Below are 12,839 nucleotides of genomic sequence, written 5' to 3' on the forward strand. Positions count from 1 at the left end.
GGGAGTGCATGGGTGAATGTAAACATGTTGTAATAGCGCTTTGAGTGCTCTGACTGAGTAGAAAAGCGCTATATAAGAGCTAGTCCATTTACCATTTACCATTTACCTTCTTCTTGGATGTTTCTGTACAGGACAACATGGTCAATGGTGTCCTGTATCAGAAACAAAGGGGGAGAAGGTGTATTCTAATGTATCTAAGCGTGATGCTGGACCCATTAGAAAGAAGGCACCCGGTGTGCACACAACACGCAGCAGGGATAGCAAAACTCATTCAAAAGACAGCACACATAGTGATGGGACACCAGTTGGTGGTCCTAACAACACACAGTGTGGTAGCATTTGTGAACTCACAGATTTTCACACTAGCTCCGCTGAGACAGGGAAGACTGAGCAAGATTCTGGAAGCCCCAAACCTGGTGTTTACACACCAAGGGATCAACGTGGCTGACCAGATCTCAGGGGGAGAACCACATGATTGCCAAGAGAAGGTCTTGGAAGACCTAAAAATCAGACCAGACCAAGTCAGCGAACCGATAGAGGGCGCTAAAAACTGGTACACAGATGGATGCTGCTATAAAGACAAACAGGGAGACCTCCAAGCAGGGTATGCGGTAGTTAGGGAGACAGAGACAGGTTATCAGGTCGTAAGAGCAGAGAAGTTAACAGACAGACCATGAGCTCAGAGAGCAGAGCTCCTAGCAATGATCACAGCAGTGCAACATGCAAAGGACAGAGAAGTGAATATTTACACCGACTCGGCCTACGTGGCAGGAGCTGTGCATGTGGAACTTAAACAATGGGAAAGAGCGGGATATCGAACGGCAACCATGACCCCTGTAAAGCATGCAGAAGAAATGGCGATCTTGGCCCACGCTGTCCAGGGATCAACTAGGGTGGCAGTGATAAAATGTAAAGGACATGACAGAGAAGGGAGCAGAGTGGCAAAAGGAAACGAGGAGGCTGATCAGCGAGCTAAAGAAGCAGCAGGATACACCCCTAGACATCAAATGATGATGAGCCATTCACAGGTAAGTGATCTACTCCCTAGGATCGACATTGATATGATCAAAGATTGTCAAAAGAGAGCATCACTTCAGGAGAAGACTGTTTGGAAACAACGAGGAGGCACTGAAACTGAAGGTGTGTGGAGAGGACCAGATGGTCGACCTATTCTTCCCCCAGAATTGACATCAAGTCTAATAGAAGAAGCCCACGGGCCAGGACATGTGGGGGCACAACAAATTCTGAGGAACTTGAGCCACTGGTTGCACCCCTACCTGGCTGACATGGCAAAGAGATGGGTAAGAGACTGTGAAATTTGTGGTAAGTACAACCCAAACCCCACATGGGAGCGTTCACATTGCAGGTAAGACCAGGGGAAGACATTGTGATTGATTACACTGACATGATTGACAGAGTTCGAGGGTATCGCTACCTCCTGGTGATGGTCAAATCGATCACGGGATGGCCCGAAGCGTACCCCGCAAAAAATGAAGACAGTAAAACAGTGATCAAATGTTTGATAAATCATTACATACCACAACATGGGTTTCCGAGAAGAGTGAGATCTGACAACGGAAGGCATTTTAAAAACAGAGACCTACAGGCAGTGGAATTAGCCTTAGGCCTCAAACACAAATTCGGCACGGTGTACCACCCAGAATCTCAGGGCAAAGTTGAGCGCATGAACCAGAATCTAAAAACTAAATTGGCTAAAAATTGATTGGGTTACCGCTCTTCCAATAGCATTGTCACAAATAAGGAGCTCACTTAACAAGGTGACAGGGTTTACACCATTTGAACTGTTGACAGGTAGACAGTTCCCAGGCCCTACAGCAGCTATTCCTGGGGAAGGGCAACATATAACCAACTTCCAGTACAAATCATATTTTGATGAACTTAAAGCTTTGCTCTCAGGTTTTGTCTCACAGGTGCACGATGGAGTGACGGGAGGCCAAAAGGGGGAGCCACACACAGCAGAGTGGGTCCTTCTGAAGGTCATCAAGAGGAAGTGGTCAGAGCCCAGGTGGACAGGACCCCACCGGGTGGTCGAGAGAACGTCGCATGCTGTGCGCCTACAAGGAAAAGGAGACACCTGGTACCACTGGAGCCAGTGCGCTCCAGCAGAAGAACCAGGAAGAACGGTTCAAGAAATCCAGAGCGTGTTGAAAGGGTCCTCTGCTGGCGACCCCAACAAGGCTCTTTCAATCACGGGGCAGAATAATCCCCAGGTAGAGCCTCTGGCTGAGGTAGTCCACCCTCAGTAAGCAACGTGATCTCCTCCGGCTGGAGGATCTGAAGACAGAAGATAGAAGATCGACGTAAAGACAATTGCAAGTAGTATCAGAATAACAGATAATCTCACCACACATTACTTATTATGACTGGCAAAATGTATGATAACTGGAAATTGATGGTCATGCTTGGAGTACTTAGCATAGGGAATTTTGGTCACTTGTGGATGCTGTTGCATGCTCTGCATCCGATTCCTCTGTATTCGGTGTATCACCAGAACCATTGAAGGAGGGTTTAAGGACCCACCTCCAGCATATCAGATGCTGTTGCTTGGAATGGATTAAGAGGAGCTGGAGTGGGAGCCCGCAGGGGCACCTACAACTGATTGTGAGCTCTAGAAGAGCTCAAAAGGGGGAATTGAGGGAATTGATTATTGCAGATTTATGAAATCAGAATCAGAATCTTTATTGTCATTGTACACAGAAGTTGCACAACGAAATTTAAAATGCATTCCTTTCTAGGTGCCTCAGACAATAAATAATAAAATAATAAAAATATGAGTGATAAAAATGATTACTAAAATACAGTGCACAATAGTAAATTAACAGACGAATCTAGCCCCAATACACACCAACGCACGCACACAGTCAGCACTACCACCCCACATCACTGTCCAAACCACACAGAGTTCAGTTCAATGATAGCCCTGGCATAAAAGCTGTTCCTCAGTCTGTTTGTTCTGGCCTTCATTGTCCTGAAACGTCTGCCTGATGGCAGTAGCTGAAACAAGGAGTGTCCAGGGTGTGAAGGGTCCTGGAGGATGTTCTGTGCCCTCCTCTGGCAGCGGGCATTGAACAGTTCCTGGAGGGAGGGCAGGGGACAGCCTATGATCTTTTGAGCCGTGTTGATGATTCGCTGGAGTGTTTTCCTGTCTGCTGCTGTGCAGCTGTTGAACCACACGCACAGACAGTAGGTCAGGATGCTCTCTACAGAGCAACGGTAGAAGGACACCAGCAGATTCTGGGTCAGATGGTTGCTCCTAAGAACCCTCAGGAAATGCAGTCTCTGTTGGGCCTTCCTGACAATGCTGGTCGTATTGATACTCCAGGTCAAATCATCCTGCAGATGTACTCCAAGGAACCTAAAATCTGAAACCAGCTCCACTTCATCCCCCTCGATGAACAGAGGTTGAATGACATGTGTTGTCCTCCTAAAGTCTACTACCATCTCCTTTGTCTTAGTGGTGTTCAGGATCAAGTTATTCTCACTGCACCACCTTGACAGCCGCTGCACCTCGTCCCGGTATGCTGACTCATCCCCGCCTGATATGAGCCCCACCACAGTGGTGTCATCCGCAAACTTAATGATGCAGTTACTGGCATGTATGGAGGTGCAGTCATGTGTGTAGAGGGTGAAGAGTAGGGGACTCAGCACACAGCCCTGTGGAGAGCCGGTGCTGAGGCTGATGGCTGAAGAGAGGTGGGGACCTACTCTTACCCTCTGGGAACGGTCTGTCAGGAAGTCCTTGATCCAAAGACAGGTGGAGCGTGGTATCCCCAGATCTGACAGTTTAGTCACCAGTCTGCCAGGAAGGATGGTGTTAAACGCCGAGCTGAAGTCCACAAAGAGCAGCCGAGCGTAGTTCCCCCCCTGCTCCAGGTGAGAGAAGGCAGAGTGGAGGGCCGTGGCAATGGCGTCCTCTGTGGACCGGTTGGCTCTGTAGGCAAACTGGTGGGGGTCTAGTCTGGGGGAGAGACTGGAGATGACGTGAGCCCGGACAAGCTTTTCAAAGCACTTCATAACAATTGGTGTGAGTGCTACTGGCCTGTAGTCATTCAAACCTCTGATAGTGTTCTTCTTGGGGATGGGGACGATAATGGAGGACTTCAGGCAGGAAGGGACAGCAGCCTGGCTCAGGGACTGGTTAAAAATGCTGGTAAAAATACCAGCCAGCTGAGCCGCACAGACCTTCAGTATCCGTCCAGAGACACCATCGGGCCCCACAGCTTTCCTGGGGTTCACATTTTCCAGCATACGCCTCACCTCTTGCTCTTGCAGCCTGAGGATGCTGCTGCTGCCTGCTGATGGATGTTGGATGGCTGTCTCTGGTTGCTGTACCTCAAAGCGTGCAAAGAAGCTGTTCAGCTCCTCTGCCAGATTGATGTTACGCTGATCAACTAACAGGCTGGGTTTGTAGTTCAAAATATGCCGAACCCCTTGCCACACCTGCCTGAAGTCGTGGCTCTGGAAACAGTCCTCAATCCTCCTCTTATACACAGCCTTGGCCTCCCTGATGCCCCTCTTCAGGTTGGCTCTGGCAGCGCTGTAAAGCGCCCCATCACCAGCTCTGAAGGCGATGTTCCTCTCTCTGAGTAAGCTCTGCACCTTTCCATTCATCCATGGCTTTCTATTTGGAAAAACCCGGATATTCTTGTCCACAGTTACAGTGTCGGTGCAGAACTTGATGTAGTCCAGAACAGCCGAGGTATACTGCTCCAGGTCCTGGTGCTTGAATACGTCCCAGTCAGTTGTTTCAAAGCAGTCCTGCAGCTGTTGAGAGGCACCTTCAGGCCAGGTCTGAACAGTCTTAGATGTAGAAAGAGCAGTTTTGCTGAGGGGGGTGTATGCTGGAATCATAAGCAGGGACAGATGGTCTGACTGGCCCAGATGTGGCAGTGGCACAGCCCTGAAACCCAGCTTGATGTTAGAGTAGACTTTATCCAGTGTGCTGTTCCCTCTTGTAGGGCATTTAACATGCTGATGGAACTTGGGTAGAACAGTCTTTAAATCGACATGGTTAAAGTCTCCTGCAATGATGTGTACAGCCTCAGGATATCTGCTCTGTTGACTGCAAACCGTGTCATGTAAGAGACTAACAGCCGAGTTAGCATTAGCATCAGGGGGAAGATAAACAACAGTGATCAAAACAGCTGTAAACTCACGGGGCAGATAGATGGGCCTGCATTTAACAGTCATGTACTCCAGGTCCGGAGAGCAGTGGCTGTTCACAGTCATACTGTCTGTACACCAACTGTTGTTTACATACAAGCACACACCCCCTCCTCTGCTCTTACCGGAGGTCCGCATTCTGTCATGCCGGTGCGTTGTCCTGCCGGCTAGCTCGATGGCTGCATCAGGAATGGATGAATGAAGCCAGGTCTCAGTGAAGAGCAAAACGCAGCAGTCCTTCACGGTCCTGTTTGTAGCCACCAGCAGTCTCAACTCATCCATTTTATTCGGGAGTGATCTTACATTGGCGAGGAAAACACTGGGTAACGGAGGTCTATGAGGCCGTTTACGTAGCCTCTCCAAAACGCCAGCTCTGCCGCCTCTTTTCTGCCTCCTTTCTCTGCGCCGTCTCCGTCTGCGACCCCCCCTCACAGGGATGATGAACCACAAAGAGCCAGGTGGTCTGGCGATGTCCACCGGGATGTTGTGAGAGTGGAGGAAGTCAGCCATAACCGCCTGCTCACTTTGTGCTCCTATATGTAGGAGTTCGTGCCGTCTGTATGTTATAATGTCCGCCCGACATAATGGTGATGTGTTGAGCCACAGTTGAAGCACACATAACAACATACACAATTTCACACAGCACCGAAAAGGAGAGCACTGAGCCGCTGCGACTATGCGCGCCGCCATCTTGCCGCCAGAAATGCAAGGCTCAGCGTGGAGGTGCATTATTTTGATCAGGGAAAGAAGGGTAAGAAGTCTGAGGAGGAGTATTTCTCCCACTGCTTACACCAGGCAGAAGAGGAGTGGGGGTCGCATAACTGAGAGAGGAGAGTTGGCCCTGAGGGAAAACAATTCCTTATAAGGTATTAGGGCAGGTCCCCGGGGCATAAAAAAGGGATGCGCAAAAAGACAGATAGATTGCAGCCAGCGTTCATTTTGGGATGAGAAAAGTGTAAACGTGGTAAGGGATATTAATTGCAATCTCCAAGCATGCTTGTTTAATTCTGCATTATTTTTGGCCTTCATGTATTATGTGTGGTGATTAATAAATTTTAAGAATGAAACTGAAATTCCGACCTTACTTTCTTTCATCACAAACCCGGGGGTAGCGGGACGAAGGAAGCCTGTTATCCCAATGCTGGTCTCGAACCAAGAACACGTGACGAAAGCGGCAGAAGGGCGTGACTCTGCCGTCTCAACATCAAGTTTTCTACCATATTACACGTGTATCACATGAGAAAAGTGAAGCGATTTTCACGACTGTGAATTAGGTTGGGCTCTAAGGCTGAACTTGCTGCTTTGTATCAGTTCATATGACAGATAAAAGGACACAAAGTGCGTACTTGTGGTCTTGCTCTAATCGCTGTCTGTGTTTCCCTCTGTGCTGCACACAGATGCTGCAGTAGTTTGGTTTGGAGCCTAAAACGTATTTGCAGCACAGAAAGGGGAGCGTGTTCTCCCACGTTTGTGCGCTTCGGCTTCCGTGTCCAGACGAGGACCCGCCCACACTCATACGTAAAGGAGCAGTTCACAGAAACGTGGTGGGAACGCGGGCCCGTTCTTGAGTGTTTCAGATTCATTGGGAACAGAACCAGCACCAGCTCCTTGACGGAGGAAAAGTAGCATCAGACATCACAGGCTAAAAAAAAAAAAGACTGACATGTTCATGTATTTAAAAAAAAAAAGCGGGGCGGGGGGGCAGGTTTTGAAGCTGTTTTAGGTACCAAGTTGTGGTGAGCCGGGCACTCTTAAACAGTGAGTAATATTTACCAGTGTGTTTCAAATGTAATTTTGGGTACAAAGCTGTACAATGTTTCACTAATAAGTTTATCATTACCTGCTATTTTTATGCAGGATTGTTACATTAAGACAGCTAAGTTAAATCTCCTCACTCAGTTCAACAGTTAGTAATGTTGAGTCACAACAATGGTCCTGAATTTGAATCCAGGCTGGAGTTTGTATGTTCTTCCTGTGTTTGTGTGGGTTCTCTCTGGGTATGCCAGTTTACTCCCACAGTCCAAAGACATGCAATTAGTGGGCTTAGGTTAATTGGTTAACCTGAGTTAGGTGTAAATGTGAATGAGAATGAGGTTGTCTGTCTGTCTGTGTTAGCCCTGCGACAGGCTGACAACCTGTCCAGGGTGTACCCTATGACTGCTGGCTCCCACTCCACTTTCATGTCCACAGGTGTATAAACCAGCACCTAGGCATGCAGACTGCTTCTACCAACATTAGTGAAAGAATGGGTCGCTCTCAGGAGCTCAGTGAACTCCAGCGTGGTACCGTGATAGGATGATACCTGTGCAACAAGTCCAGTCACTGCTAAATATTTCCAGTCAGCTGTTAGTGGGATTATAACAAAGTGGAAATGACTGGGAAAGACAGCAGCTCAGCCATGAAGTGGTAGGCCACGTAAAATCACAGAGTGGGGTCAGAGGATGCTGAGGGTTTGGTCAGTTTGGGGATGGCCCCTTCCTGTTCCAACATCACTACAAAGCAGCTCCATAAAGACATGGATGAGCCAGTTTGGTGTGAAGAGTCCTGACCTCATCCTGATAAAAACACCTTTGGGATGGATTAGAGCGATGAGTGTGAGCTGGGCCTTCTCTGCAACATCAGTGTCTGACCTCACAGATGTGTGAATGGTCAGAAATTCCCATAAACACTCCTAAACCTGTGGAAAGCCTTAATAGAAGAGTTGCAGCTGTGGGCTGACATCATATTAAACCCTATACATTAATAATGGCATGTTACTCAAGTTCATGTGTGTGAAGGCAGACGAGTGAATACATTTGGAAATATAGTGTATCATTCAGATTTTGAATGATCATCAGAAAAAAAAAAAAGAATCCTGACCTGAGAATTTCCAGTTCACAGTGTGGTATCTTCACTCTAACAGACAGGAGCTTCACTCCTGAGTCCTTCAGTTCATTTTTACTCAGGTCCAGCTCTCTCAGACTAGAGGACTGAGAGCTGAGAACTGAGGCCAGAGCTTCACAGCTTCTCTCTGTGAGATCACAACCACTCAGTCTGAAAAATCATAAACAAGACCATTAATACAGGTATTAAAGTGTGTTCATGATGCAGTGAGGAGTAACTATTTTACAATATTTAACCTTGTTTTCAAAGGAATACTCAGTGCCTTATGTAAACAGGCTAGAAATGTAGGTAACACTTTATAAAAATCACACACTGCTAAGCATTAGTAAGGTATTAGTAAATAATTAATCTATAAAGTATTACTCCTTCTTAGTATGAGATTTATAAGCACACACATAGACACACACAGTTTATTCTTCATTAATAAACTCATAACATGTTTAGTGACAGTATTTTTGTGGTTTCTAAATGATGGTGAACTCAGCTGGAATGAGAAAAGTGAAAACTTTGAGTGAATGGATTGAGGGGCGCCTGGCCACGGTGACCTGACTTCTTTATTTAATTCAGGAGCACTTTGGAAATGAACCTGATTCGATGGTGGCTTATTTGACTAAAGCTAGCTAACTGGCTACAGAGGAAACGGGAACTTGAGGATCAAACTAAAGAAATTACAAACTCTTACACCCCAGTATATTATCAGTTTAATGTGGTAGAACATTTACTAAGTTCACACCTGTTTGTGATGCTGTGTGGAACATTCATTATTGTCTTGTTGCATTATTCATGTTTTATTTTCAGTGAAGAAGCTTCAGCATATTTAAGCTAAGTTCCCTCCAGCTGCTCAGTGCGTATTTTTCTCTCTTCCTACAAACTTAAACGCAGAGTTATGTTTCCATTTTGAGGTAAATATTTGTATGTTCTTTATCACTTTGTGTTGTTTTTCTGTTGTGAAGACAGGTGAAACTAGTGTGTGTGTGTGTGTGTGTGTGTGTGTGTGTGTGTGTGTGTGTGTGTGTGTGTGTGTGTGTGTGTGTGTGTGTGTGTGTGTGTGTGTCAAGGTCCTGCTGACTTCTCAGTTTCATTTGTAAATATTTCCTAACTCATAGATTGTCCTCACTACAGATGACATCACACAAAATGCTTAACTAACAACTAGTAACATCCTGAAATAGCCATCAAATAAAATATGAAATAAGGATTTATAAAACCTGTATTAAACTCACAGACAACCAGCTCTTACATAATCTTAATATGTGTAAATGTGCATCTAAATGCTTCTGTTAATCATTTGCTTAGACTTCCTAAATGATAGCAGGAAGCTTTACCAGCTGCTAAATAACTAGCTTGTACTTCATGTAACATTTTATTTAGAAATGGTCAGTCCAACATTTATATATGAGCTTTGTAATCATATAAAATATTTGGGGCAACATTTTAACCCCATATTTATGTTTATAAATAACATAATAAGGTGGAATATGGCTTTATAAAAGGTTAATATATTTACTAATACCTTCCTGATACCCAAATAATAGTGTGTAATTATTATTAAATGGTCACCAAAATGTAGTAATTAACTGTGACTTAGAAATAATGAAACATGTTAAGATAGAACACTAACAGGATAAAGCTGAACTTTATTAGGTAAATATTGAATTGGGTACTTTTACCAAAAGAGAAAACACAAAATGTTTTTTGATCTGACCTGAGATTTTCCAGTTTACAATGTGGACTCTTCACCCCAGCAGACAGAAGCTTCATTCCTGCATCCTCCAGGTTGTTGTTACTCAGGTCCAGCTCTCTCAGACTAGAGGACTGGGAGCTGAGAACTGAGGACAGAACTTCACAGTTTCTCTTTGAAAGGTTACAGCCACTCAGTCTGAAGAAGTATAAATACAAAGATCGATAATGTTACTGTGTGTTCATGATGCAATGAGAGCTTACTAGATTTTGGTTTGTGAAGGACTCCTCAATGACTTCTGTTAAACGGTTTTAAAAATTTACCCATATACTCTAACTTGGGGGTAATTTAAATTATAAATATACAGGAATAAAAATGGTAAATTATACCTTTATTATATAATTTTTAATTAAAAAAGACAAAGCCACTTGATCTGACCTGAGAGTTTCCAGCGTACAGTGTGGACTCTGCAGTCATGCAGACAGAAGCTTCAGTCCTGAATCCTGCAGGTTGTTGTTACTCAGGTCCAGCTCTCTCAGACTAGAGGACTGGGAGCTGAGAACTGAGGACAGAGCTTCACAGCTTCTTTTTGAGAGGTTACAGAAATTCAGTCTGGAAAAAATATTTGTGATAAAAATGTAATGTTTGAATTTAGACAATAAAAATATATACAGTACTGTTGCAAAGGAAATCAGAAACAATTGCTGTGATTTTTAAAACAAATGCAAATATACATAAAATACAGTAATTAGGGCTGCAACTATTGATTATTTTAACAATCAAGTATTCTATCGATTATTCCATCAATTACCTGAGTAACTGGATAAGAAATACTTTTTTATATTAACAATTCATCTGCATATTTTAACTTCCATACTGCAGTTTTTCTCTGTGTGAAACAAACAGGGTGGATGGAGCAGCTACAAAGTTTTCTGTTCTTCATTTGCTGATCAGGTGGTTGATGAAGGACCTCCAGCTGTTTCCCAGTAAAGGTTTTAAGGTGGTTACAGAAAAAAAGCACTGCTGTTTTGGATGCTAGAAAAATGTTTCCTGTTGCTCCACCTGAGCTCACCGTCTCAGTAATGGCTCCGCCTCTTTGTGCTAACTGCATGTGTTCAGACAGACAGCACATAAAGCAGCTGCTGCTGTTGTGTTATCAGTGTTTCTGTTGGAAAACTGGGGGCTGCATGAGCTCAATATTGTAATTCTTTTTATTCACAAGCATCCTCCTAAATAGGTTTCTACTGAAGGTCTATTTTTAGTCTTTAATCAGTGATTAAAGCATAAAAGATATTTTGACGGAGATCCCGGGGTACTGATCGGGGGGAGGGGGGGCAATCGCTAGTGCTAATGATGGCACCCACTAGCAAACTGTGGTTATAGCAAAATTCTCAGAACAGCAAACACAAACACACACAGCAGAAAGCAGTGGAGACATGAAAAAACATGCCAGCAATGGTCCACTCTGTCTTGAAGGGTCGTTTTTTACAAATGAAGGAAATCCATTACAGTGAGAGAAAACTTTAATGCTGTTAATGCAGGTGAAACACTGTGCTTACAGGGTGACACCTGAGTGCTGCAGAGTTTAAACGAAGCATCAAAGCAACAAATTGGTGTCAAGAATTTTTTGGCAGCACAGTGGCGTGGTGGTTAGCTCTGCGCCCCACAGCCAGAAGGACAGCTCGACAGTCTCCCCGTGTCTGCGTGGGTTTCCTCCCACAGCAGTCACTGGGGTTAGGTTAACTGTTGATTCTAAATTGGTGTGAATGTGAGTGAATGGTTGTCTGTCTCTCTGTGCGACAGGCTGCGACCTGTACAGGGTGTACCCTGCATCTTGCCCTATGACAGCTGGGATAGGCTCCAGCCCCCTGCGACCCTGAACAGGATAAGTGGAAGAGAATGGATGGATGGAATTATTTGAGTTACTTGAGGAATCGTTGCATCCCTGCAGTACAAGAGGTTAAATATGTGGTATCAATTTTACAAGATTGCCAACACCATTGGCTGAAGTGCAGCTCCAAACCATGACAAAGCCTCCACAGTGTTTTACAGATGGTTGTCGACATTCATTGTTGTATCTTTGCCCTGACCTCCTCCAGACATATCGAAGATAATTTGCACCAGAAATTTCAAATTTGGATTCATTTTTCCATCAGACCTGTTAATAATTTTCAGTCCAGTTCTTGTATAATTTGGCCTTTCCTCCCCGTTTCACTTCCATTTCTGATGAGCCTTTGATGAACAGCAGGTGGATCAAGTGAAGACCAGATGCATCCGTCAGGTCCTGTCTCAGGTCTGTAGTGTATTTGTTCCTATTTCTTTATGACATGACTCTCAGATAGTGCAGATACTGTCTGCTGTTGTCATGGGCCTGGGCCTCTGGTCCAGCGCTTTATGTTTGTTTTTGATATTTTGATCTGCATTATGTTATTTTCCATGTGTTAGGCTCCTGGTTTTGATTCCACATGTATTCTTTGATTGTGGATGTTTGTGTGCTTATTGTTTATCCTGTTCATGTGTCCTAGCCCTGGTCCTTGTGTTTTCTTACTTCCTGTTTTGTTCTGGTATGTCCTTGTGCTTTAGGTTAGTTTTGCTTGCTGTGTTTCCCTCCCAGCTGTTTCCCATTAGCCCAGTCCCTGGTGTGTAGATATTGTCTAGGTTCTTCTCAGTTCTTTGTCAGGTCATTACATGTTTGACGTCGTCTGGTTCCTCTGCTGTGTGCTCTCCTTCCGTGTTTCTCCACGCTTCCAGTGATTTTGTAACTTGTTTTTCTGGCTCCATCCAGTTTTGTTTTCCATGGTTTCCAGCAATAAAGCTGAGGTTTTTTGAGTTTACATTCTGTCTCTGGAGTCTGCATTATTGGGTCCTAATCCAGCACATTTCATGACAGATGTAAATAGTGTTTCAGGCCTGCCCCTTCTCTTGTCCTCCACGTGTCCAGTTTACTTAAAATCTTTAAAGGACACACTGCACACCATTCTGTGATATTCCACTTTTTCAATTAACCTGTTAACTGGCCGTGTCCCGCCCGCAGGACATTTTAAGTGCTTCAGAATTTGAAGCCTCATAGCGTCACAGTAACGCTGCAGTC

General features: G+C 44.8%; 1 protein-coding gene across 1 annotated transcript in view; it reads right to left on the reverse strand.

Annotated features, from left to right (window-relative positions):
* The window catches only part of LOC115776945 (NACHT, LRR and PYD domains-containing protein 12-like), a 42,350-nt gene that overhangs the window by 13,494 nt on the left and 16,017 nt on the right, over nt 1-12,839 (reverse strand). Inside the window, exon 7 of the mRNA XM_030724744.1 lies at nt 9,773-9,946. Within this exon, the coding sequence (XP_030580604.1) occupies nt 9,773-9,946 (174 nt within the window). The remainder of the gene's footprint in view (nt 1-9,772; nt 9,947-12,839) is intronic.

The sequence above is a fragment of the Archocentrus centrarchus genome, unplaced genomic scaffold (assembly GCF_007364275.1).
Source record: "Archocentrus centrarchus isolate MPI-CPG fArcCen1 unplaced genomic scaffold, fArcCen1 scaffold_41_ctg1, whole genome shotgun sequence".
NCBI classification, from domain to species: domain Eukaryota; kingdom Metazoa; phylum Chordata; class Actinopteri; order Cichliformes; family Cichlidae; genus Archocentrus; species Archocentrus centrarchus.